The 27,489-nt window shown below is 38.4% G+C and overlaps 2 protein-coding genes across 2 annotated transcripts; one reads left to right on the top strand and one right to left on the bottom strand.

The window, feature by feature from the left end:
- Nucleotides 1–6,259: 6,259 nt before the first annotated feature.
- LOC133133724 (zinc finger protein ZIC 1-like) lies at nucleotides 6,260–11,399 on the bottom strand. Its single transcript, XM_061249888.1, has 2 exons — nucleotides 10,439–11,399; nucleotides 6,260–8,076 (listed from the first exon to the last, which is right to left on the bottom strand). Exons 1-2 carry the CDS (start codon nucleotides 11,397–11,399, stop codon nucleotides 7,433–7,435), a joined length of 1,605 nt encoding a protein of 534 aa, XP_061105872.1. The 3' UTR covers nucleotides 6,260–7,432.
- Nucleotides 11,400–17,462: 6,063 nt separating this feature from the next.
- Nucleotides 17,463–21,416, top strand: LOC133132953 (zinc finger protein ZIC 3-like). The gene is made up of 3 exons (XM_061248803.1): nucleotides 17,463–18,719; nucleotides 19,522–19,685; nucleotides 19,909–21,416. The coding sequence occupies exons 1-3, from the start codon at nucleotides 17,726–17,728 to the stop codon at nucleotides 20,089–20,091; spliced, it is 1,341 nt and encodes a 446-aa protein (XP_061104787.1). The 5' UTR covers nucleotides 17,463–17,725; the 3' UTR covers nucleotides 20,092–21,416.
- Nucleotides 21,417–27,489: the final 6,073 nt, after the last annotated feature.

The following is a 27,489-nucleotide window of genomic DNA, read 5'->3' as shown; positions in this document are numbered from 1 at the left end:
GAACACAGTCATAACGTTTGATTGCAGCCAGCCTTGTTGAATCTACCTCACTCCTATTGAACCGTACCATCATTGCGTGTAGTCACCACATTTTGTGTAAGTTTTTACAAGCACAATATTCCACGATCAAAGGAAATTCCATAATAAATTAGAAAAAAGTTGCTGAAATATACGGTTTACCAAGGAAAGGTTACAAAGGCTCTGGGACTCCACCAAACCATATTGAGAGCCATTATCACTAAATGGAGAACATGTGGAACAGTGGTAAATCTTCCCAGGAGTGGCAGACCAGCCAAAATGTCTCCAAGGGCACAGTGACAGTGAAAAACATTCACCTCCAGCATCAGCTAAGGTCAGTGTTCATGAATCCACAGTAAGAAAGAGACTGGGCACAAATGGGATTCATGGGAGAGTAGCAAGGTTGAAACCACTGCCTGATGACCCCCAAGCCTTTTGGGAACAGTGGAACTTTGTGACACAGGTTCCATTATGTTTGGCTCTAAAGCAAATACAGCATTTCACCTTAAGAACATCTTATCAATGTAGTAAATACCTCAGAACCATGAAAACATGTCTATACACTCAGTGAGCAATTTATTAAGTAGACTTGTACACCAGCTTGTTAATGCAAATATTTAATCAGCAAATCATGTGGCAGCAACTAAATGTATAAAATAAGGCAGACATGATCAAGAGGTTCAGTTGTTGTTCAGACCAAATGTCAGAATGGGGAATAAATGTGATCTAAGTGACCGTGTAATGATTGTTGGTGCCAGATAGGGTGGTTTGAATATCTCAGAAACTGCTGGTCTCCTGGAATTTAAACATACAACAGTCTCTAGAGTTTGCAGAGAATTGTGAGCAGCAGTTCTGCTGGCAAAAATACCTCGTTAATGAGAAAGGTCAGTGGAGTAGGGCCAGACTGGTCAAAGCTGACAGGAAGGTGACAGTAACACAAATAACCAAGTATTACAACAGTGGTATGCAGAAGAGCATCTCTGAACATAACAACATGTCAAACTTCTAAATTAATTGGCTACAGAAGCAGAATACATAATAAGTCTAAAAAAATAAGTCTAATAAATACCTAATAAAGTGCTCACTGAGTGTATATTCCATAAAATTGGAAAAGTTAAGTATTTTTACTCCGAAGCATTTTTCCATCCACTTCCTGGAAAATGATTTCAATAATTTTAAATATATGTTTTGTGTTTACTCTGGTTTTGTTTGCCTAATACATTTTGTCTAAAGTGTGAGAAATATACAATAATAGAGGAAGGGGGCAAATTTCACGGCACTGTACATATGCATTACTGCCGACCGAATAGTTTGGAACTTTGTTTTAAGGAGTAGTTATAAGAAATGGGGGCAATCGTAAGTCTTCTGATCCACGACTCTTCAATCCTGGCAACAGTTTCCCTCAATTTTGTGACCTATTTAACACCTGTCTTCCCAATAAATACTCGGGGGGGTCAGCAACTGCTATGATCTGGTTTGACCTCCTAAGTAATGTCATGGTTTAAAAGCAACACACCACAGTCACGGGAGAGCTTAATCAAACTGTAATTGAAATGGCCTGAGGGGAATTCCTTGGTGCTGCCGTCAAACCCTCAGATACCACAACCCCCCCACGGTCCCCTACCAAACTCTCCCATCCATCACTGTACTGTTTGACCCCAAGGTGTTATTCTAATGCTGAAATGTTAATGGAAAGACCACCACTGCTGTGCTCAGTTATTGTTCCCTAAACTGTAGCCCCGCCGGTCATAACGTGTACATATGACAGCAGCAGATAGCGAAAGATATCTTATCGAACGCATATCAATTTGTCATGCCAGTGCAGAGAACTTCAACAGTCCTCAGAACATTAGCGTCAGCAGAAGTTGGTGCAGCAAAAACTTTAGGTGTTTGTCTTTGAAAGGAGGATGATTGACAAGATGATTGACAATATGCTTATTTCTTTACAATGCATGAAAGATGCCAAGGACCTCTGGGTCTAGTGTCAACCTGTCGTTGTGTCCTGACATGGCCAGGGCAGGTTACCATAGTATTTGTATATATATACTGTATATTTGTATATGTCATATACTGTATAGCACACGGGCAACACATGAAAACAGAGTGAGTCAACTTCTTAAGAACCACAAGGGCAAAGTCAGGAAACAAAAAATAAATCAAAAGACAAATGGCAGCATATGCAGAAAAGGCATTATCTAACTGCATGGCAGTTGGTGGAGGGTAGATTTATTCAAAATTCAAGGGAATTCAAGTGTGTATGATTGGGCTTGAGCTCAAAAAACAAGTCAATATCTGACGCATTCTTGGAGACGGTTTTAATCTGCATCGGGGCCATCTGTGCTACACATAAGACTGGCACCCCTGGCAGCACAGAACTGCAATGCAGCTGGAGACAAGACAGAAATACAGATCAGATAGACTGTAATATGTAATATGTCATTAGTTCTACATTCCGGTGGTTTCAGTTGTTTTCATGTGGCATGATTCAAATAAACAAAACTAAGAAGGCTGTGTTGTCCACTCTTGCAACACAGAAACCTAAAACAAATGTTTTTGTTTTCATTAAAAAGAAACCCTGGAGGAACAACAATCTTTTGTGAATACAGGAAATACAGTAAGGAAATCTCTACAGTAATAATTTGTCTTCTAAACCATTTATCCCTTGTGTTCTGCAGCATACCCGCAAACACTAACGCTGTAAAAAACACAACGACCGATATAAGCCTGTGTTGAGGCCTTGTGCAGACTGATGAGAGGTACAGGAAGGGTAATCCAAAAAGGCCAGGGTAGGGGGCCAAGCTAGCTGGTGAGGGAGGGGTAGCAGTAATCCAGGGGGCATCCGTCAGCCAAGTCAGAGGAGAATAAGCCTGAGAGGAGGGGGCTAGGGGGACAGGCAGCCATGAGGACAGTCAAGCAAGCGGAGCTGAGAGCAGCATGACCACAAGGACAGTGGAGGGTGGGGCAGCACTGTAGGAAAGGAAGCCAGGGAGAGAGGATACTCTTAGCCTAACTAGGGAAGGCCATGGATCCTATTCAGACCTCACCCACCTCAGCACATGACCCTGTCCCATAGAGGTGGTTCTTGATCAACACCATATGAAGCTAAATAAAGAGCTAAAATAAAGGCAGGTTCTCTGCCTGCCATAGTTGTAGCTCATCAGTGGCCAAGGCAAGAGATGTGCTTTGCCCTGCCCCACTGAAACACAATGCAGTGCTAAGGAGCCGGATGCATGGATCAAACTGTGGGAAAGGACAGAAGGCGGCTCGGAGGACATTTTTTTATTTGTCACAAAACAAGGTGAAAAATGTGGAATCCACATGTCACAGCCTTTTCACCTCAGCGCTGAGACTTGCTGGCCATATCTCTCCCTCCTGCACCCTCTTCCTCACACTCTTTTTCGTGCACTCTTTTACCTGAGTCTGAAGGCAATGATTCCTCTTTTCTATAAGCTCTACTCTCCTAGAACTGGAAATAAACAAAACTTGAAATCTTCATTTGGTATGGTAAACATGGTTACCTTGACCAAACATGGTTACCTTCTCTGCAATCAGGAAGAATGGTGACAGTATGGTAACGGCACAGAAAGTGGAGGGGCTGTTCATTTAAAACCCCACCCCACCACATGTGACTTTTTTGGGCGCCACATAATGGTAAAAATAAAATGCACGGTAAAACTATCTGCATTCCTAAAGAGTTATTATTATGAACTCAGAACATCTATAGATGATACAGTTAGAAGTCTGCATGTAGCTGCATGGATGCAGATTATATGGAATATATGATGGAAGTTTCATGATTTCCATATAGTCCATTAATATTTCCACATAGCCGTATTGATTTAATACAGCTCCGTGACCACAAAACTTGTAATGGTGTGAACATGAAAGAGACAATACTTCCCATAATACGTTTTTCCTAAAAGCTTCAACTACATAATGGCATCAGTACTTCAGTGAAGCAGAAGTAATCATACAATGGCACAAATTTCTGCTTTCGTTCATTCCAATCCATGTTGTGCACTCTATTCACTAAAAGCTCAGTTGCGATAATAGATCAATGACACTGATTAACTGACTTAAGCCGAAATACATTTGTATCACTGATAATAATGAAGCCATGTTGTACAAATGTAGTGACAATCAAAATATATATAGGCTATCAATTCAGGATTTCAAAATCACATAAGGACTACCTGAGCCTTTATGTATTATGCCGGCAAGAGTGAAATATAAAGAAATGTATTTAGGAAACAGGAATGTAATACTACTGAAATTAAACAGTCAATATATTGGCGTCTTTTATTGCCTCCAATTACATATCGTTTTAGAAATCAAGCTCGTGGTACCCTGTATGAAAAGACCGGATAAATATTAAGCACTGCAATGGAAGCTCATTTTATGATTTTTATTTTGGCAGCCGTTTCCCAAAAAGATTTCGTAGGCACTGCCTCCAGGTTGTCCAAAGAGGTCGTCATAACGTCAATATAATTTATTTATTTATAATTATTAGTAGTAGTAATAGTCGTAGCAGTAGTAGTAGTAGTAGTAGTAGTAGTAGTATATCCAAATCCAAATGAAATATCCAAGATCTATTTTATTTTATTATTTTGTATATATACTTCTTTGTAAACTAAGTGCATTTAAATTCAAAATGTTGGTACGACGAAGCAACATCATTTTTATTATTATTGCCAATAACTGGTAATTCATTTTTTAAACATGTTATTTTTTAAATCATCAATCAGAGTATAAAAAATATCAAAGTGCATTTAGACTGTAACAAACTTCAATTTTTGTCTCATGCGTTAAGGAGTTGGGCGTAGGCATCGCTGCAATACTTGTTTTGAGGTCGATCATAAAACATGCAAAATAATAAACGAACACGAGCTAACAGGCAGCTTACTAGTTGTATACACATACAGTCTTGGGGGAAATCGTGGTTACTTTTTTACGATCACCACTTACATCATCCAGTCCGACACAGGTGCAAAACGATGGCGTGGGAAAGCTCAAGCAAAGCTGCTTTACCAAAATTAGTTATTAGTTAGTTATTAGTTATTACTAGGTAGTTGTTACTATGAGTGGAAAGGCCTTCCTGCTCCAATCTGATGACATTTGGTCTAATTTGCCCCTCGTTATTATTCCAGCACATGAAATGCACATCTCATAGAACTGTCCTACGTCAGGATAAAGGATAAGGATAAAGCATATGCTATGGTTATGTATATGTACGTTGAATTTGGCCTGAGCATATGATCCAACAACCCAATGGAAGATAAACCCACGTTGAATGACTCCATAATAAACTATTTGAAATGTCAATTGAACACACAAGTGATAAACATTTTTTCATTGCCTAAAATATGTTCAGGAGAAACCAATTAGTGACGTTACAGTAGAATACTGGCAGTTGCCGCTGAATTTACATGCTTCCAATTTAGATGTTTAAAGGTAAACGGAAGAACCACCTCTTCTCCCCTTGCCACCTCCTAGCACTCACATGTTTTATATTAATACATGCAGGCTATTGTGGCATTTTCTGTTTTTTTAATGTATGTAATATGTAAACTTTCATTTAGTGATTCAGTATATACCCTTTCTGGTATAAATCAGGTGATCGAACTTTTGTTCTCTTACATTATTCGTCTGCTCAATCAATTTGATGTCTTTTCTCCTCGAAGCTGAACATCCATGCATTATTTTCCAGTGAAAATAGCACTTTGTTTTAAATCGCTTAGCTTTAATTAAAGGTATCTTAGTGCTAAACCTACGAGCACATGAAAAAAAGCATTCACGACAGATTATGTATGAATGTCTGATGCATGAGCGCCCTCAAATGATATTAAAACCCTGGGCCTATTTTGAAAACGCCAAGTAGAGTCTGGTCTATTTGCCATTCGCGAACATTTTTTATATTACAGGGATAATTCATTACATTTCATTAAACGTGCTAATTTTATTCCAGGAAACTTGGGATATATTCTCTCTGAAATCTCGTAAAAATTAAGGCTGTGTGGTATACTACAGCTGGAACCACTATGTAACTCAGGCACGTTCTCATTGAAAATACATTGGTCTTGATCACACACAGTCTGATCAAAGAGAATACACATACTTTAATGAAATATGTGTATGTATAATTAATATTACAGTATAAACAGTAGCATTTTAAATTCAATATCTTCATTCTTATCATAAAGCCTGGTTTGTACTGTCCACTGAACTAAAACAATGCGTTGGCTTAGCCTACATACATTAAGCTGACATACAGTAGGGGCTGAGCATGTAGTTTACATAATCCGCGTAAAAATGTCATATCCCGTAAATAAAAAGAAACAAAATCTAGGACAGCACGTGAGCAGGAGGCCCAATCAGCAAATAGCTTCTCCAACCAAGGCATGCACTGTAAAAAAATACAGTCCTGCTTGACGATGAATGAGCTTCGTTTACATTAAGTAGAATATTTATCGCATCAACTGAATAGCCTATTTGATCTCACAGTATTTGGAAAGGCGACACAATAAGGAAATACATAATGGTAATGGGATAAACATTACATTTAAACATATTATTTATATAAACATAAGAACAATCTAAATAATACAGATACGCTAGGTAGCGCGATTTCAAATATCACATTTAATTCACATGTTGCTATTCTACGATACATGTTCATTCTGGAACATATGTTTCAGGAACAATTATACAAAATAGTTCGGCGAATTTAGCCTAAAGGGTGATTCCGTCCAAACGCGAGATATTTGCCGTTTTGCATTGGCCGCGGCTTAGGTAACCGAACAAGTACAAGAAAAGCACAACCATCATTTAGCCTACGTAATTCTGTCGCTAGGATTTGCGGTTCAACTGAATTTCCCAGTTAGACATCTCATACAATCACTTCCATTGCTTAAAAAACCGTCTGCCGCTTCTTTTCGCATCTAAAAGGTCATAAAGTGAGCACAACATTTAAAACATAGACTACTACATAATTGCTCTTTGTTTGCTATATCGCTTGCCTTATACACAAGCAAGCATAATAAATAACACCTTATAATGGGAGGTAAATAAATGTCATATGCTTTCATTTAAACCACTAAAAGCAGACGCAATGACTTGACGTTGCTGATAGAGAAAAAGTGTTGTCACATACCAAGCTAATTAAGACAAGCCAAAATGACACAGAAAAAGTCTATCAGTCACAAGGTGCATGGTGACGGGACTGTTCAATCTAAACGCAAAACGCCCACTGAAAATGCTGAGGAGCAAATGTTGTTCTGGTGAATTACATAGAACCAAAACTAATGACAAAACAACACAATTAGTCATTAATTTTAGGACATGTCTGATGGGGATGAATTAAATAAATATTAACTTGACGCACACACAATTATATAGCTTATGCGCAATAATTTAGTCACACAGAGGATCTGTCACTGTCACTGTGTTTTGAGGAGAAAGTCTCTGGGCCGCTGTGACATGTGTACCAGCCGTTCGCAATACTTTTTTGGAACGGTGAGCCACTGTGCGACTGAAAGGTCTGATGGCTCGGGACAAAACTGTAGCTTGGCTGGTTGGTGGCGTACTGTACGAACTCAGTCCTGTACTGTTCTCTTTGCAACAGCAAAGGGTCAAGGAGAGACTGCGATCGTTGTGCGCAATCCAGGTTGTCGTACATGTGGACATAACGTGGTATCGTGGAGGAACCATCTCCTTTCTCCATTGAAACAGAGTCTTGTGGCGTCGTAGGGAGCACGGAACACGACATTTGAACTTTAGGACAGGATGAACTTTGTGGAGGCGTTAGTTCAGGCGACCTGGTTTCGGCAACGAGCTCAATGTTATCCTTACAGTCCTCCTCGGTTTTCGCCATGTATACCTTGCAGTGCAGTTTCATGTGCTTTCGAAGTGAGCTGGGATGGGTGTAGCACTTCTGGCACCCTCTGACCTTACACGCGTACGGTTTGTCATTGGAGTGCACGTGGGAATGCTTCTTCCGGTCACTGCTGTTAGCGAATCTCCGATGGCATCCCGAGAAATCACATTTAAAAGGCTTTTCACCTAAACGTGCAGAGGAGGAAGAGATGACCGAATGTTATGTCAGATGCAGAAATCGTGTGGTCCACTACCACAGGCTATAGAAATGATAATAATGAAATTAAATAATGAAAGTTTAAAAGACGCTTCATGATTAGGTTGGACATTTGCAAATATGATAGGCCTATATATGCGCTACATTTAGCCTATGTTAAGAACGGTTGCGTATGTTTGACAAAATGTGTCAAACATACGCCCTACCAAATGTAGCCTAAAAGCAGAATGAACCCTCTTTAATGGTATACTTAGCCTAAAAACAAGCTTGTTTCATATATAACAGACCTGTTAGGCTTTGTTACTGCTCAGTAATGACATATAGTCCTTAATTATCAGAAGTTGCGCAAATACGCATTCTTTATTTCAGAAAACATTTTCAGGAACTTACATGCTGATAGAAAATGCATCCATACACTGTTTATTTCTATTTTTATATGTGGCCCATTTATAAAGCTTACATATGTATTTGTGTATGTGTGCGAAGACGTAGTAATGCGTCCTTGATATTTAATTTAGCCTGTATTATCCTTACGAAAAAAATAATGGGTTCAAAAACCACGTGTCAAAAAAACAAATGTGAGCACCCAACATGTGAAGAGTACACATGTGAACTAGCCAATGAAAATAATCCCAATTGAAAGGTAAGACTCGGAAAAGGTAACCTATGCTAAGTCATGTTTTGTTTTCACGTGTGAAAATTATAGTTCACATGTGAAAAAGTCCCATGTGAAAATTATTTCTCATGCGAAAATATCCAGGTTACATGTTACATTTCCTTTTCACATGTGAATATTTTAATATAACTGTGATTTTGACAAGAAAATTGTGATTTTCTGTTTCGTAAGGGGATGTAAATCCAGGTGGAGTGTATGCGGTTCTGAACTAAGTTTTGTATATTAAATATACATAGGTATACATAAAATGCAATTCCAATAGGCTACAGTATAGGACAGAATGTACACAGTGATGATATAACTTTAATTATTTAGCGCTACAACATTAATACATTTATTTAATGGATAAGTATGAAATATAACAATATCATTTTAGAATGATGACTGTTTCTAAGAATGTTAGCTTACATTCATTTATTTGCAGTAAATAATAGCACTTTGCCAGCATTCTTATGCCATTATGAAAATAAATGGTTAATGGCAGTAATGTCAGTATAGACCTATGCTCTTTATTCGTTATATTCTCAATTGCACCTATTCAATGAAAGTTTTTGTATTTATGTAAGTAGCCCCTCAAGAACGTATTTATTTGGATTCCTTTCTTTATTTCAGCCAAGATAGTTTGTTATTTTCATGAAAATACAATACTGTCTCAGATGTTATTCTGTAGCCTATTCTACACTTAACCGTCGTTAAAAATATATTGATGTACAAGAAATGGCACAGAAGACCGTACAATAGTTTTTTTATTATTATTATTATGAATGCCTATATAGTAGGCTGTAATAAGCAATGTCCTTGAATAACGTTGTATGTGCTACCTGCGGCTGAGCTACGCTGATCTCCTCAGCGCCGGCACTAGGGCTGAATATTTGATAAGTAGGAGGTTCCCTACTGGGCGACTACAGCACTACGTACAATTTACGTCACAACTCCCCGGTGTCCTGTGTCTTATATATTTATTTTTTTATTTCTAACGAGTGAGTGAAGGAAGCAAAATAACTTGAGAATCTGGACTCGTCCTACATTCGAGCTTCACAGAGTCCAAACAAAAAACTGCGGCCATTCTCTTGTAAGCCTTTGAATTACAACAGCAAATGTAGGCTACTCTAAATAAATAGTCTACTTTTCGTGCATAACACAATTTAAAAAGTTTTCCACGCTGATGCACGCCATTCGACCAGTTTTCCGATCAGTTTCTAAGTTTAATTAATATGAATTAAACTTATCAACTAAATATTACTAATATTAATGACCATCAAAGTATTATGATAACAACAACAACAACAACAACAATAATAATAATAATAATAATAATAATAAAAATAGTAATAATAGTAATAATAATAATAATAATAAAAATACATAATCACATATTCAAAAAAGTATTCAAAAGATACGCTTTAATAGAGTATATCTTTGCCAATTTGTTCCGCCCCTTTCATTTTGGAATTCAGTGCTGTCAAAAAGTTAAGAAACATGTCCAGCAGTGGGTACTGTAGTTAAAAGAAAACATCTGTGCTTTGGATGATCTGCTGTGCCTTATAAATAGTTATCTTCCCAAAATGTATTATTATTATTATTATTATTATTAGAATTATTATTAGAATTATTATTAGAATTATTATTAGAATTATTAGTATAATTATACCCACCTGTATGTATTCGCTTGTGAATCTTCAGGTTCTCTGATCTTGCAAACAGTTTCTCACAGCCATGGAAGGGGCAGGGGAAGGGTTTTTCCCCAGTGTGGACTCTGATGTGGTTTATCAGCTTGTATTTGGCTTTGAATGGCTTCCTCTCCCTCGGGCAGTCCTCCCAGTAGCAAATGTGTTCTGCTTGCTCTGGTCCCCCTACATGTTCCATCGTTATGTGGGTGACAAGCGCATACATTGTGTCAAAATTCATCCCGCAAGGCCGCTTTGCAGATTCCTCTTCACTGCCACTCCACTTGCAAACCATCTCGCACTTTATGTTTTGCCTAGAGAACCTGAAGTAAGAGTCGCTTCCTGCTCCTGGTATGGCCATGTTCAGTGGTTTGTAGAAAGTCATAAACTGGGTGACTACCTGTTGTTTGCTGCCCCTTTGGCCATCAAGGGAATGACTATAAGGGTTTGTTCTTGAGAGAAAATCCCTTGGTAGACTGAGCATCATTTGGCTGCTGAGGTCTCGAGCTGCATCGGGATACCCCTGGGCCTGTTCGTGGTAAGCAGAGAAAAAGGCTTGACTTCTCCTTTCTCTATAGTTGGTGAGGTCACTATACCGTCCGATAACGCCATGTTGAGAGGTTCTTGGCGCCAGTTCATCAGATACCGGTGGCATGTCTTTTCCAAGGAGATTTGCTCCAGCAACAGAGCCCCTTGGACCATGTTCTAGCCGATGGCTGGAGTATCCAGAGTCTGGAGTCTGAGGGACAAAATAACCCTGATAAGTACTGGACCTAGTCTCAGGGTAGTCTTGTGAACTGTGCGAGGGGCAGAGTTTTAAGGGACTGCCTGTGGGGTGTCCCGTATGCGCCCCTGCCAAAGGTGGCAGCACCACGCTGGTTTCAGTATTGTGATCCCCAGGACAGACGTAAGAAAGAGGGCAACCACTGAACCTCGGCAGGCTAGTCATGCTTTGTTATGGGTATGTGACCTCGCAAATTTAACACTTCGCGTGCTTTGGAATCACCTAGAAAACGTTATTTCCAGAATCTATCCTGTTAAATATGCGACCATCTCGATATGAAAATTCCCGAGCCTGCACTTTGAATGAGACTCTAGAACCACACGCCAGTTTTTTAAATGTGGTGCGCGTCCCATGCCGTTCACTATGCGCCCTCCTGATTTGTGGCAATAACCGTAGTAGTAAAAACTGCTTCGAAACAGGCCATGGTGCAATATAAAAGCACAGCAGGCAGATCTGCTTTTAAAACAGAGCGCATTGGGATTGGTTGGAATTTGATATGATTGACGGGAGCTTGGCTGGTTTAAAGGGACACGCATACGTTCGCTACAGGACTCCTTTTAAAAATATTGCAAAGAAAATGCTTTGAAATGTGCCGCTTATAACAGTGGTTCTTTGACTTGCAGGCGCGGCATTAAACAGGAACCTCGTAAATTCCCCAAACGAGAACATTTCTTCTTAGAGCATAGGCTACGGCAGTTTGTGCTTGTAAAGTCCCCAAACCTTTATTGAATATTCCGGCTATTATGAGGTTAATCTGGGGAAGAAAAACGATAACTCCAAGTAAACTTGCTCCGTAGTTGACGAAGCCATTTAAAGCGTTTGGGGTAAGGTCAATGATTTCTGATAATATTACCGTAAAATACGTTGTGACATAGACCATGCGTTAGCAAAACAATAACGGCTGTTAGCCTATACTTTTCTAGGAAATACATTATTTCAATGTGTTTATAAAACTCCAACGTAGCCCAAGTAAGCTTCATCTACCGTTCAACGGTCCAGGATTCGTATGTAATAGGCTATCAAACGGATGATTTAGCCAGCATAGTCGTTTTATATTATTCATGTTCACATCGAGAAAAAATGAGGTTAAATAATAACCATCGCATTATCTCTACTTATCTTATAATTCATACTTTGGTCTCCATCAAGGCAAACATCTCAGTCTGTCACCACACAAATATTTGTCTGTTACTATAGCCTACAACTCAGACTAACATGCTACATTTAAATATAGCCTACATTTAATAATAAAATCGCAATATTGACAGGGATAGATGCCATAAAGAACCCTTGATAGTGACTGTCATGTAATTTAAAAAATATATAGCTTGTGGCTGCATATCAAACATTTATAGCCTACACAAATAGCCTACAACTTATTTAATATCGACATAACTCAGCATACTGCGTTTAGTCAATAACCTACAGCGAAATTCCCAAAATATGTAGCCGGGTATGAATTTTCTGATTGGTTAATTTAAAAGCAATTTAAATGCCATATGGATATGATATAGCATGCACATATATAGCTATGTTGAGAGTTTACAACTACGTTTTCACTGAGAAAGTAACATGTTTACACTGGTATTGGTTACCTGGCGAAATAACGCAAGACGAGCTCAGTTATACGCCAATAGAAACTAAAAGAAATGAGAAGGTGAAATTAGTGACGAAAGCATTCCTTGCTCAACAAGGGTCGTCTGTTGAGTTAGTTTCTAAATAAAAAGTTTTCCTAATGCTAAACGTATAATCACAAAATATACCCAAAATTGACCTTTAACGAGTGTATTTCTGATACATTCATAATTTCAGATGGCCATGCTGTAGTTTTAATGTTATTTAAAAATGAATGGTTCAAAAACTCCTCACCGAGTTTGTCTGGTAATGCTCAGCTATATAGATGATAGATGTCAGTATACATGTCATTACACACAAGTTCACATACTGAATGACAAAGTTTTGTTTAATAAAACTGAGTCATAACTTTCAATAATAAAATACGACTTAATTTAATTTAATGAAGATATGCACACTATCAGTTAAATATAGTATCCTACCAACACAAATGTTGTCTTATAAAATATACATATCTTATTTGCCCGCCAAACACACATTTAAGTATTTGGTGTTATAATAATAATATAACTTACAGGTAATTTTATTTTTTTGAAAAAGTAAATTGTAATTTTTAGTTTTATCACACCTTGCTATAGCTTCGCTACAGTATATAGGGAGCATCTTCCAACGACCTATAAAATTTAGTCTGCTTTTGAAGACCAAGAGCAAACACTGAGACAACCAAAATGTCCAGAATTATATAGTATAGGTCGTAGTGGATATAGTTGTGAGTGATGGGTAGTAACTAAACATTTTAACAATAGTGCAAAGTAACAGACTGCATGACACAGGCTACATGAGGTTAGATTTTCACCAGGGCGCAATACGTACCCTACTGGTTGCTTAAACACAGGGAACAAAAAGTAGAAGACAACGGTAAAGATTAGTTTCGATGTTCCATGCTTCGGTTGCCACTCAGTGAGCAGTGACGCAAGGAAGGTCAATAACAAGAAGGACTCCAGAAAAAAAACAGAGACAACAGAACCAGGTCATAGGTCCCTGATAGAGATATTGCAACTTTTAAACATTATCGGATTCGGGAGGTGCACGCGTGCATCCATAAAGAAATATTAGTTTGCATGACATGTCTCATTCTCTCACGTACTGAACATAGGTCCACAAAAGGACAAAACGGTACGGACGTCAACACGCAAATAAACCGTGTGATTGTTTATGAACTGGATAGCATTTACTGGTACACATAAATAGAAAACAATTAAACGTTTGAAAGTTTGTCTTGCATCATTCTTTAAACAGCACATTTCAAATGTTTATGGCAACTTTGTAAAACTTTTGTTTTGTAAAATTAAATACTATAATGTATGATGTAGCCCAGGCGTCGTGGGTGCCCGTAGTACAGAATATCTGAAATATAAAAATTAAAATATTTGAAGACACTGTATTATTGAAATTATTAGTGTCTCAGCAACATCAGTACAACACAAACATTGACAAAAAAAAGTAGTTCAAAATGCACTTTTATGGTAAATTGGTAGACGTAGGCTAGCCTACAGACTAGTTTTTTTTAGTCCGGTTCTTAGAATTCTGAATAAAGTGGTTTTAACTTTATTAAATTCGAATGACTGCCCATTCAGCTGATTGCGAAAAATATGTTTCATTTAATGAATCTGCGCAGAGATGAGCCATAATACTTATTTTGTCTTTTATTACCCAACTTTTGAACCACATGTGTATTTTACGAATTAGCAGCCTACTACCAAGTTCACAGCTAAGGATACCGGTGAGGAAAGCGATAACTGCGGGGGAGGCGGGGGCATAAAGGCAAATTAATTGTTATGATAATGGAACATAAAATTAAATTACATTAAAATAGTTAATTGGCAATATGTAACACTTTTCTTCATTAAAATGAACAATAAAACGTTCTTGCTCAGAGGAAATATATTGGCCTTTGCTGGGATGTATTAGTAGGCCACAATGAATCATGCCAGTGATATTTCTGGCTAGTGATGTAGGCTACCCTTTATATCAAAATCCATAACTATTTCACACCAATAGCAGCATTGAGGTTGGTGTTTCATATTATTGCACAACAAGGGGAACCTCATAATAATTAAGATATCGATAGGTTACAAATAGGCTAATACAACCTGGTATATTTCTAGCACAGTATTATTATTTAAAATATAAAGCAGGTCAGACTATTGAGACTGATTGCTGCTGCTGTTGTTGTTGTTGTTGTTGTTGTTGTTGTTGGTGATGTTGATATCGTTGTTACTGTTGTCGTCGTCGTCATCCGTTACTTCCTAAAAAAGCAAAGTTTAAGGTCAAGTTTATGAAAAAAGTTAAGTCAGGCCTTATTTATTTTTCAGAGAAAAAAAACATGTGATTGTTGTTGCATAACACACCAGTCAATATTTGTTCAGATGCTGGGGCTGGAAATCATAACATTTCAAACGTGGCCTATAACCTTCAGTGAAATGTGCCTACCTGAAAGGGATGAAAACAGAAAGACAACAATTAATAAAATGTAGCCAACAGAAAATCTGTTGATTGGCGTGGAGGGGATTTCCCATAACATCATGATCTGATTTCGGAGACTCGCAGTTGCTTTGGTTTATTTTGAAAAAGCAGCAGGCTAACTTTGAGCTCCAGTCGGCCTTATTTAGAACCACATGTCACCACTTCCTTAGGCTAGGCGGAAATTTCTGAAACCGTAGCCTATAGCCTATATCGCATATGATCTTGGAGACATTAACTGGGACATTGTTTATTTTAACAGAAAGAACAATAGGTTAGACGCAATAGGTCAAACACAAACTAACGTTCATCATAGCATTAGCCTGTCATCCTACCGATATATTTTTTTATGTTATAACTAACTTAAAGATGATATGTCATTTTGTAAGATAAAATTTCTTACGTGTGTGTGCGTCTGTGTGTGGACGGAGAGAGAGAGAGAGAGAGAGAGGGGGGGGGGGCTAGAGAGAGAGGGAGAGGGAGAGGGGGGCGAGAGAGAGAGGGGGCGAGTGAGAGAGGGGGCGAGAGAGAGAGAGAGAGAGAGATAGAGAGAGAGGGAGAGAGAGAGAGAGAGAGAGAGAGAGAGAGAGAGAGAGAGAGAATATACACGAACAGTGCCGTTAATGCCTGACGCTTATTTGCTACCCTTTCCTTTAAAACTTACTCACGTGGACCAGTGCAGTGAGAAGGGATCAGCGACCAGCAGATAAACGAACCACTGATATTTTCCCTGTATACGAAACCATTTCTTATCACCACCGTATGCATTTTCGTAATAACGTCGTTTTATGTTCATAAATGTGTTCATAACTAAAGTTATGTGAATAAAGAGTATATCTCACTTTGGTACTTTATTCACATTAACTTCAAAGAAAGGTAAAAAGAACAAGCGCGAAGGGTAATACTGTTTGTGAAGATTTCTTTATTCCTAATTTCTGAAATACAGAATAAGAGCTCCTTCCTGGGACAGATCTGGGCAAAGGAATGTGAAAGGCGTGGACTTACAATGCACTACTTGAAACACTCACCGCCTCTCTGAACTTGATCAGATTTTATGTTTCCAGCAGCGAGTCGGTGGAAACTTTGTGAAACTAGCTCAATAGCCTGGGAAAATTCTATGGCCATTACAATCACTGCCATTTTTCTTTCTTATTTCTTCATTCAACAGCCTACGCTTTAGGGAAAACCAACCCCCTCCCACGCGACTGTAAGAAAGCAAGAACTCGGAACTTTGCCAAATATCACGACAGGGTGAATGAAAAGCAGCCGAAGAAAACAATTTTAAGAAATAAATGATTATGGAAAATATATTGAAACCATTGTTGATAACATCCAAATATAAAAGGAGGAGCAAATCAGTTACAAAATATACATACATACATTTGCATCATGCATTTCTTCTACATATAACTGTTTTATGAAAACAGGGAGAATATTTGAATTAATTCACGTTAATGGGAGGGGGGTGCTTACATGGGTCATCCACATTCAGTGAATAGACCTGAACCCCAGACACTTGCAATAATGTGGGGAAAAACGACATAGACAGAGAGCGTTTAGGTTTTGAAGAAGGTTCCATAGACTAGGCTCTATACAAATTCTATAGGGTGCATGGAAGGGTCTTTGCCAATATTCCAAGGTGTCCTTATTCATAACTTCACCTAAAAAATACAATATGTGGATTACATGTTCACACAAGTTATATAGTTAAAAAGCAAAAAATAATTTGACAATCAGTTGACTTCAATCGGAAATGGTTGCCACGAATGTTTGTGCTTGCGCCATTGTCTCTGTTTGTTAATTGAATATATGTATGCATACAATCGCACGTGAAAACTTCCCAAAAGTTTCAAAATAGTTGGCGTGTATAGAAAGGAAATAAACTAGGAATAATTACTTCAGCGACATGTGTCCCACCGCCTTACCTGCATACAACACGTCGACCAACCAATCAAAATAAAGGACTCAGTCGAACCGTGCCAATCAACAGGAATCTAGCCAATTAACGCACTGTGATTTCGTCACGTGCCAAAGAGCTAGCTGGCCTCTTATTGGGTATCGTACAGCTGCCTCCCGAGTTCATTTATGTGCAAGGAGTGAGTGATTGACTTTATCAGTCCAAGGACATCATTCACTAGTAAGGGGGGTAAAGTTTGATCCTCTTTCTCGAGGATCATAGTTACATGTTTTTCCTCCTCCCGTTAGTGAAGGGAAGGATTCTGCTTGTTTTTTTGTCGGCTATTTTCCCTTTTCAAAATTAGCCAACATTTCGGCTTAAATTGAACAATTTAGAGTTCGCCGTAGTGCAATTTCGTCTAGGCTATAGGTTCAAACAGTTTACTAGCAATTTGTTTTCTTTTTTACGTTGGCGAGCTTTTTTTATTTTCTTCCTGATGACTATGCTTCTTGACAGCGGTCCACAGTTCTCGGCGCTAGGTGTTGGGGGCTTTGCAACGCCGAGACACCATGAGATGGGGAACAGGGACGGTGGGTTCAATCCCTTCGGAGATTCTTCCCATTCCGCAGCATTCAAACTCAGCCCCGTGACTCACGATATCAGCTCCAGTCAGACATCCGCGTTCACCGCGCAAGCCTCCGGATACGCAGCTGCCCTCGGACACCACCACGGCGGGCAAGTGGGCTCATACAGCAGCGGTGCTTTCAATTCCACCAGGGACTTTTTGTTAAGGAACCGCGGAGGTGGCATCGGAGAGTCCGCAGCAAGTAGTGCTCAACATGGAATCTTCGGTCCTTCGACGGGTAGTCTTCACGGACCCCCTGGGCTCTCTGATAACCCGGGGCATCTCCTATTTCCTGGTCTGCACGAGCAGTCGGCGAGTCACCATTCCCCTAATGGACACATAGTAAACAGTCAAATGCATTTGGGTTTACGCGGGGATATTTTTGGAAGACCAGACCCTTACCGACCAGTCGCCAGCCCCCGCACGGACCATTATGGCACTGCTCAACTTCACAACTACAGTCATCCGATCAATATGAACATGGGAATGAACGTTCCCCCACACCACGGCCCCGGAGCGTTCTTCAGATACATGAGGCAACCGATAAAACAAGAAATGTCCTGTAAATGGATTGACGAGAATCAGATGAACCGACCCAAAAAAACATGCGATAGGACTTTCAGCACCATGCACGAATTGGTGACGCATGTCTCCATGGAACATGTTGGCGGTCCCGAACAAAGTCACCACATTTGCTTTTGGGAGGATTGTCCCAGGGAAGGGAAATCTTTTAAAGCCAAATACAAACTCGTAAATCACATCAGAGTACACACAGGAGAGAAACCATTCCCCTGCCCTTTCCCTGGCTGTGGAAAAATATTTGCCAGGTCGGAAAATTTGAAAATACATAAAAGAACTCATACAGGTAAACGGATGCTTCCGCATTTTATTATGATTGTGATAATTTCGAACGTGTATGCACTCCGCTTCAGTAGTAGTTTTTATTGCATCTTATTAAAATGGGGGAGGGGTAGGCTAAATAGCCTAACGGAGTAGAGAGAAGCGGGGTATTCTTCCATAGACTACAGTATTCTGCGCCTTGCTTTTGGATTATTGGAGGCCTGTTTTTTGGGGGCAAACAATTCTCAAAGTACGTGTAAAATAAGCAGTTGCATTTCGAAGTTATAGTGTTGAGAATAAATGTGGGTAGATTCGTTCATTCTTAATATGTTATCGTAATTTGGAGATTGATTGTCTCCTGGTAATTGTATTTGCAATGGCCACATACTTTTTCTCAAAGCCAGATAAGTATGTGTGAAGTAGGCTACAAAATAGTCTGGCTCCTTTGAGAGCTCACCCGTTAGGTTACGTCCGGCGTATGATTGGCAATCATTCTCTTGAATACACTAAGTAATCTATGAAATGTGGACAACGTGAGACGAAGGAATTAAAAAAACTTGCGACTGGTAGCATGGACAGTGTTATAAGAACTACTGGGATCATGCAGTTGCTGTAGGCCTATGGAACACTTACGTGGTGTTGAGGACCGTAGCAGTATAATAGGGAAAATATTTTTTCTCAAGTGCATTGACTTCCTTTAGATTTTTTTTATCATGCTATTGACTGTTCTTAAATAATTGGCCCGTTGCCAGGTAACAATGGTAAAGTGTGTTTTTATTTGCTAAAAGGCCTATATATTCGAATTAATACATGTTTTTCTGTTGCAGGTGAAAAGCCCTTCAAATGTGAGTTCGATGGCTGCGACAGGCGCTTTGCAAACAGCAGCGACAGAAAAAAACACATGCACGTGCACACTTCAGACAAGCCATACATCTGCAAAGTGTGCGACAAGTCCTACACACATCCAAGCTCTCTCAGGAAACACATGAAGGTAATAAACTATTTAGTTACTCAATGTAAACACTTAGCACACCGTTACATACTTTATCTTCTCTTTTTATCTTTACTGCAGGCCTAATAATACATAGCCGCACATGTTAATATTAGCATCGGTTAGCATTTTATTAAATCTGTTTTTAATTCAGTTTTTGGCTTATTTATTTTCATCAACTATTCTTAACAGCTACTTAAACTCTTTACTATTTTTATTGCAGGTGCATGAGTCTCAAGGCTCAGAGTCTTCACCAGCTGCAAGTTCTGGGTACGAGTCGTCCACACCACCAGCTCTGGTGACAACAAACACAGAAGAATCCACAAAAACACCGCCGTCAATCGTGCAAAATACTGCATCACATAACGACGGACTCCCTCCCAACTTTAATGAATGGTACGTTTGAAACGGAGCGAAGCAGACTCTCAAAGTACCACTCGCTTAAGGAAACCCTTTCTACGTGCATCCTAAGGTTTTGAAATGGGGTAATGGAGCAACTCTTTGAGGATATTATAGCATGTCCACGCGCCACCAGGCATCGTCCTTTCTCAGGATTTTGAGAGTGACTTCCACGTGAGAAGCAGACAACATAAATAATAAAATAACAGTTTCTACAAATAATTATGGGATGTCCATTTTTAGTTTGCAGATAATTATTGTATTTTTTATTTCACGTATTTTCTCAAAGTCTATTTAAAATAAAGAAAAAAGGAAGAATCTTTCACGGTGTGTCAGGGTGACGCTCGTATCACCTTTGAATTGATTGTTAAAACTTCACACGGTCTTAATAAACGTGCCAAAGTCTTTGTCTTGAACTTGAACAAAAATAAATAAATACTAAATATATACTCGTGAATGTATTTTCCTTGTTTGATGGGGTCTAATCTGTTGTCAACGTCCGTTTTCAGGTGGAGAACCGTGGTATTCAATTACGATTGTTACCGTTAAATATATATACCGTTGCCTTTGGTTTATAACAATGTAAATACATATTCATGATGCCATATTTATCCATTTGTAATTTAAATATCGGTAAAAGTTCCGACATTGAAATGATATTTATGTAAATGTTTTCTAACAAGACTGTACAGTTTTGGATCATAACCTAATATTAAAAAAATCTTAAATATAAAGCTCACATATTGCGATTGTATCTTTTTTAAATACACAATTGTGTCTTGTTCTAATATAAAGAAAATACGAATTATATTAGTATGGATTTAAAGTTGTCTATATGGATTTATTTCCGTCAACTCTGTTTTAGCATGTGAGGCCGCTATAGGCCTTCCTCTAGCCCACAATATAATTTATGTAAAGCTGAAATGTTTTCTTATTTATAAAACGATTGCAAAGTAATTCCCTGTCAGTACAATTTTCCTTTAGAGTCAGGTTCAACTTATTTGATGTATTTTTCTTCATTATTTTGGGTGTACGGTAGATTTCAAGTAGCATAGGCCTATAGGCTACAACCTCACTATGCGCTTCGAGAGTAATTCAGCAGGCATGTGACCGATTCGTTTCTATGAAATTAAGTTAAAGACGCATATATGTCAGATATATTCCAATCGGAATTAATATGAATACGTCCAATACGTGAGTGAAAACACCCCAAAACTAATATTGAGTTATTTATGGTTCCAGAATCGATTGTCTTTGTGGATGCAAAATGTGTTTTAGTGTGTGCATCAGTGTTGCAGCACAGTAACTTAAAATAAATAAAAGGTTTCTGTTTGTCTGTTTTGAATTGTTGTGAATGTAGTTCTGCAAATAAGCTTGCTTTGTGCAAAAAAATGTGGAGTGAATACTGATATGATTACACGTTCGACTGATGAACGTGACATTGATATTCGTATTCAGGAGGATAAACAATACTGCTCGTGTTGAATCCTGTATATTACGCACGTATCTTTTGCTTCAGATTTTCTTACATGTGCTATAATAAAATATTAATCACCCTTGAGCTAAGAAAAGATGTATTTAATGCAAGCTTCTATTTCAGCGCTTTTATACCTAATTTCTAACTCAGCAAGGCGTGTCCATAGTTGGGTTGGGTTAGCCTTGCATATTCTCGAGGAAATGGGTCACTGTCCCATGGTCTAGGCACATGATAATACGCTGAATGAATCAACACTTATGAGACACTTTTGTACCCGCAGAAATAAACCCTTTTTGTGCTAGTCTATTGCAAATAATTTGTTGATGAATAAACACAATTCTGTCTGACAGTAAATTGCAAAACTGTAATGAACTGTGACTTAAAACTGAGGTTTCTAGACTATCCGTCTGCCCATGATGGCTGTTAAGATTCAGGACAAAGTGAACTTGAAACTGGGACGGCACTCTTCTGAAGATATGGACAAAATGTTTTCAGCTGTCAACGCCAATTTGACCCGTGCTTGATCATGCTCACGTTAGAGTCCTCTGACAGGAACATAGAGAATGTGCTTTGGTTACAGTGTCAATTCCTTCGACACCTCTTCTAACTTGACCCTGTGTTACTGTGGTCGCAGAACTTAAGCATTTTGCAAGGAAAAACTGGCGAGTATAAAAGCCGCAGATGCATACCGTTGGGACAATATGAGTTACGGAAGTTAGTGTGAAAGTAAGAATTCCAGGAAAAGTAATCGCATATGGTGCATAATAGACACATTATATGTCATACAGAAATGGAGCCTTTAGATCCATAGTAAATGTCGAAAGCACCGTTATTGGAAAATACCAATACCAATGCAGTCAGTAATTAAACACAGTTAAGGCTTATAGCCAAAAGATTAGCCAAAAAGAAGTAGGCCTAACCTATACTAATAATTGATATTGGTGTATGTGTGTATTATTAGAATTCTAAGACATCATTTATAAAATCTGTAAATAAAGAAATAAATAAAAGAAAATTCTAAATTTCTGTCCTATGATTTATCTTGCCGCTGCACACACTACCAGGATAAAGTGCACTAAATAAAATACTGCGCTTAATATGCAGGGTCAGACAGTTTGCTACATAGCACGCTATAGTTAATCAATGTACAATGTATAGGCTTAATTGTGAATACATACCTGAATATACCCCCCCCCCCCCCCCCCACACACACACACACACACACACACACATATATACCCTCTCCCTCCCTCTCTCTCTCTCTCTCTCACACACACACACATTTCATACTTTGGACAGGTGCGCAATATCCTTCCTGAACTGTATGTTCTTGACAGTTCGAGTTCTTTTCATTGATATGACGTCATAGCATGGCGACGTCCCGCTGTTTTGTGATCGAAAACCTTGGACGCAAATAGTTATAGTGGCGTGTGGGATGCATTGTGCGATTAATCTAGCATAATATTATCAACATTTTGCGAAATTATTGTATTTGCCAAATGATTACGTGATATACATCTCTTTAAATTAAATATCCAGAATGTTGCCTTCTACCAGAAGTTTTCAAAGGGACAAAAAAAGCACTGCCAGTCACGTGGTAATAGGCTACCGTCTGGTTGCAGTATTTTGGAGCCCTGGAATAATGCTAATGATGTTTTCGATTCTGGACCTACTGTGATGTAGCCAAAAAGTAGGCTAAATGTTCGTACACCCTACAAATCCATAGCCCATGTTGCCTAGTAGGCTACGCCTATTTGATTTTCTGTTCTGTTCTGTCCCTCAAACCCATGTTTTTGGCTATATTGATAATGTAAGAGCGCAGAATAGCCTCCAGTAGGCCTATGTTAAAGAACTGTAGGCTGCACGGCGGCAACAAACAAATAAACAATACATAGGCTAAATAAATAAATAAAAACAAAAGTGCAAATATGTGCAGAAGTAGGTCATTCGACTTAACTATGCTTAGATCTGGCCAATCACTACATTTATTCATGGGAAATTAGATTTGGTCAGACATATGGACAATGTATCTCCACTTTTCCGTTTACATAACCTCCATTTCAAACAAATAATATGAATTAGCTAAGCACGGAAACACGGTCTAAGATGACATTACCGACAAAGCAGGCACCATTCGCCCTGGAGTTTAAGTGATCTTCATATTTCAGTGGCTAAATTATGTCGCCCATTGTGTGCTTTAAATTGGGCCCGTACACCTCCATGTATTAGGCTGCCCTTGTTTAAGCCTCCATTATATTGCCAATCGCATAAAACCAACCCTATTTCCACGACTTCTGTCATTTTATAATGGAAAAATTAGACAGAGCAGTATAAAAAAACATTGAACTACATTAAATTGAGTTGAGTTTTAATTCCGAGAGACAACCTGCGAACATAACTAAACTATGTTGGTAGCCTATTAACTGGCTCAATAATGAAAGTTGGGTATACGCATTTTTAGATTTGGTATAGCCTAAGGTGCATAGCTTACACTCCTATTGAGGTCTTAGCTTTCTAAGATATTGATCTGTAGAAACCAGGCCAAGATTCAGCATTCCCACGAATTGTGTTCTTTTGTCTGCATTTTCATTAGAACAATAAACGGATATTGTGCAAGAGGGAGCGAGAGATCGCTAGATGAATCCAATAGCACGGTGGACATGCTAGCGAGGAAAAGTAATATAACTTTACATATTAGGCTACTAGCCTATACAATCTAATATGCCTATTAGTCTCTTGCAGGCCGTCTTCATTCATGGTGACTGCATTGATGAGGAAACTGACTGATGTGTTTGTTCTTTTGCATTTTACATTGCAATTTGTTAAATTTTCTTTCTTAGTACAGTAGAATTGTGGGTAGCCCTCTCTTCGGTATAGGGGAGATTGTTTAATTGCTGTAATTCTTAGCCTATCGAGTTTCACATGTAAACTATCTGGAGAAAATCAATTAGTCTATTTACTGTGGAAAGAAGTTCCTGCTTTGGATGAAAACTATAAGCAGGTTTTCTGACACCGGGTGGTTCTGCTTTACTAAATTTTCTATTAGCCTAATGTGAATGTTGTAACAATTTTATATGAGTTTGAAATCAACAACGCAAAATCAATAAGCTGGGCATAGTAAAGTAACCATCCTCAGATATAGACTGCGTCATCCTTATAATTTATGTAGCCTACGATAAGCCTGCGATTTCTTAGAAGCAGGTCGAGAAAGATAAACATTTAGCCGAAAACAATCTTGATTAATAGGCATGAGCTTAGTTTGCATATTAACTGCCAACTAGTCCACTAAACTTCCACAAAAAAAAGTAGCCTAATGAAAAGATTGATCTTTGCAAGATTGACCTTTACAAACTAGTAGTCCGTTCGTTCCCTTTTTGACAGCTATAGACTATGTTTTATTAAAGTCAGCATCAGTTAGAAACATCGCACTGAAGGCCTATTCCTATGTATTTATTTGTTTATTTAGTTACTTAAAACGGCCACAATATGCGATCATGCAGGAGCAGTCCTTAAACGCAGCTATAGGCTATACAGTACCTAGAACCCACAACTGACCTAAACATCTGAAAATATGAATTCAGCTTAATAATGTTGTCATCATGTGGCTTGCATAAAGAGGAGAACGTGAAGACGTGGGAGTCGAAATAATTCCATCAACTTATCATGTTGATAAATTAATAAGCTTGAAAGTGTATGGTTATGCTTATCTAAAAATGATATTTTGCAGATTAAATACAGCTTTTCATTCTAATTCAGAACTGAAAATGCAAGTGGACCAATACTACAGGTCATTATGAACGTTTATAATTTTGTCATTTCCCTCGATTTAGTCCATATTATTATATAGTTAGGTTGGAAATAAGTTCATGATTTTGCGAAAAAGGTTAGCCTATACAAATTACAACCCATTCCACTACTAGTAGCCTACGGTTGCCAATACTTTACTGACTGTGAGACATATACTGATACAGTGACATAGGCTACATGTCATATGCGCATACTTAATATGAAAATGTAAGGAACAAATTGCTTGTTTGAAATGTATGCAATGATGCCATATATTTAGTTTACAATTAGATATGACAATCTGTAAACCTTCTTTGCAAACATAACCACATATGTCATCATGCTGAACTTTTTTCACGACAAAAATGTCTTAGTTAGTGAGAGCCGATGTACACTGTACATCTCCTGTGTTTGCTTTTTTTATTCATTTCATTTACAGTTGTGAATACACTTATTGTTTTTTCGACCTAATAATGAATTAGAATATGAAAATGTTGGAGGAGGGTTATTATGGTTATTATCCATACAAATTTAAATGAAGAAATCCAGTCATAGTTGGATCCAGTCATTTAAATGGCAATATCTGGAGAAACATTCAACTGTATGAGTTTACACTTTTGTCTATAAGAAGACATGTTTGTTGACTAATTTCTTTACACAAAAACACTATTACATTCAAATATATACCCATTATTCCCTATAACCCCAACAATGTAACCATTAACATATTCATGTCAAAGTTTATTAGTAACATATGACGACGATCAAATATTATAAGTAATTATTAATCCAGGTTATAAATAGGGAAATACGTTCCTCGAACATTGCATTAACTTGGCCCACTTCTCCATGCCCATTGTTTAATTGAATATAGGCTACACAGTTCTACCAGCACGCTTGAAAATTTTGAACTTTTTTCGTACCCTAGCACAGTGCTGTTAAGGAATCTGTGTCATCTGCAGCTTATTACAAAGATATTTGTTCTTCGTCAATGGGACTAAACATTTTTGTTTGGTCATTAAAGTTTCCTTTTGGCCCATATTTGATAATGTATTATCAGTCTCATTGAATTTAAGCTTCCTAACTGCATCTGCCTTCCAGAAACTCATCTATGTTTCCACCTGTTGAGCCACTAAACTATTAATTTTTGTAGGCGTTTTCAGCTTTCCCGTCCGAAATAATGTTTTCTTTAACTGTCAAGGAATTTTCACAGATGAGGCCATACATTTTACAGCCAACGAGTCTCCTTAATTCCTTACCATATGGTAAGGTGTCCAAAAGCTTGATGTATTTATCTACAAAGATCGCATACGAGTAGAACTTAACGGGTCCCCGCGGAGTGTACATTCATTCAACGATACAGATGTTCTACAATGCAAATGCAGCTGGTCTTAACAATGGTCTCGTAATTTGACGGTCTCATTTTCAAGAGTAATGAAAGACGTATTAATGAGCAATTGACATGCTTTACACTTTCCACTATACATCACTGGCAGAGTTCTTCCGACTCTCCCTCCCCCTACGCATGTCTAAAGGCGAAACTTCAAGGAGGTCCTTTATCAGTGTTTTCTAAGTAAAAGTTCAGGAGAAAGAACAAAAGAAAGCCTATGGGTACAACCTAATTGCTGGAAGCGACTGATAAGATAAAATCAAGTGCTGTGGCCTCCTGAACATGATGGAAGCTACCTGGCACAGTTACCCTCGAAAGAATATGGTACATCCGCGTTTTGAAGAGAAACGCACCGACTATACATCGGCCTCGGTTAAGTTGGGTTTGCATGTTCACTGTGTGTGCGTGGAGGAGAGGTCTGGGTCGCTTTCACACCTCTGCGGGTGGTCTTCGACGGGCGGGTGTCTAGAGAGCTCTGCCTTGGAATCTGATTTCGTAGGTAGGCTATATGTCAGAAGCTACATGAGTGGGGTGTTTCTGACAACTGTCATCCCTAACATGCCAATATTTGCACCAGGAATAGGAATTTAATGGTGGTTTTGTGATAGCATTACAACAAAAATTTGATTTATTTAACATCCATAGATTTATTTGAGCTTGCGGGCATAGAGTAGGTTAGGCCCAACTCTTTGCTTTCCATTCAGGGTACACTGCTTAAAACACATCAAGTTAAATAAAGAATGGCCTCAAAA

This window comes from Conger conger, chromosome 7, assembly GCF_963514075.1.
Source record: "Conger conger chromosome 7, fConCon1.1, whole genome shotgun sequence".
Lineage (NCBI taxonomy): Eukaryota > Metazoa > Chordata > Actinopteri > Anguilliformes > Congridae > Conger > Conger conger.
Note: the sequence above shows the minus strand (reverse complement) of the source record. Positions and strands in the feature narration are given on the sequence as shown.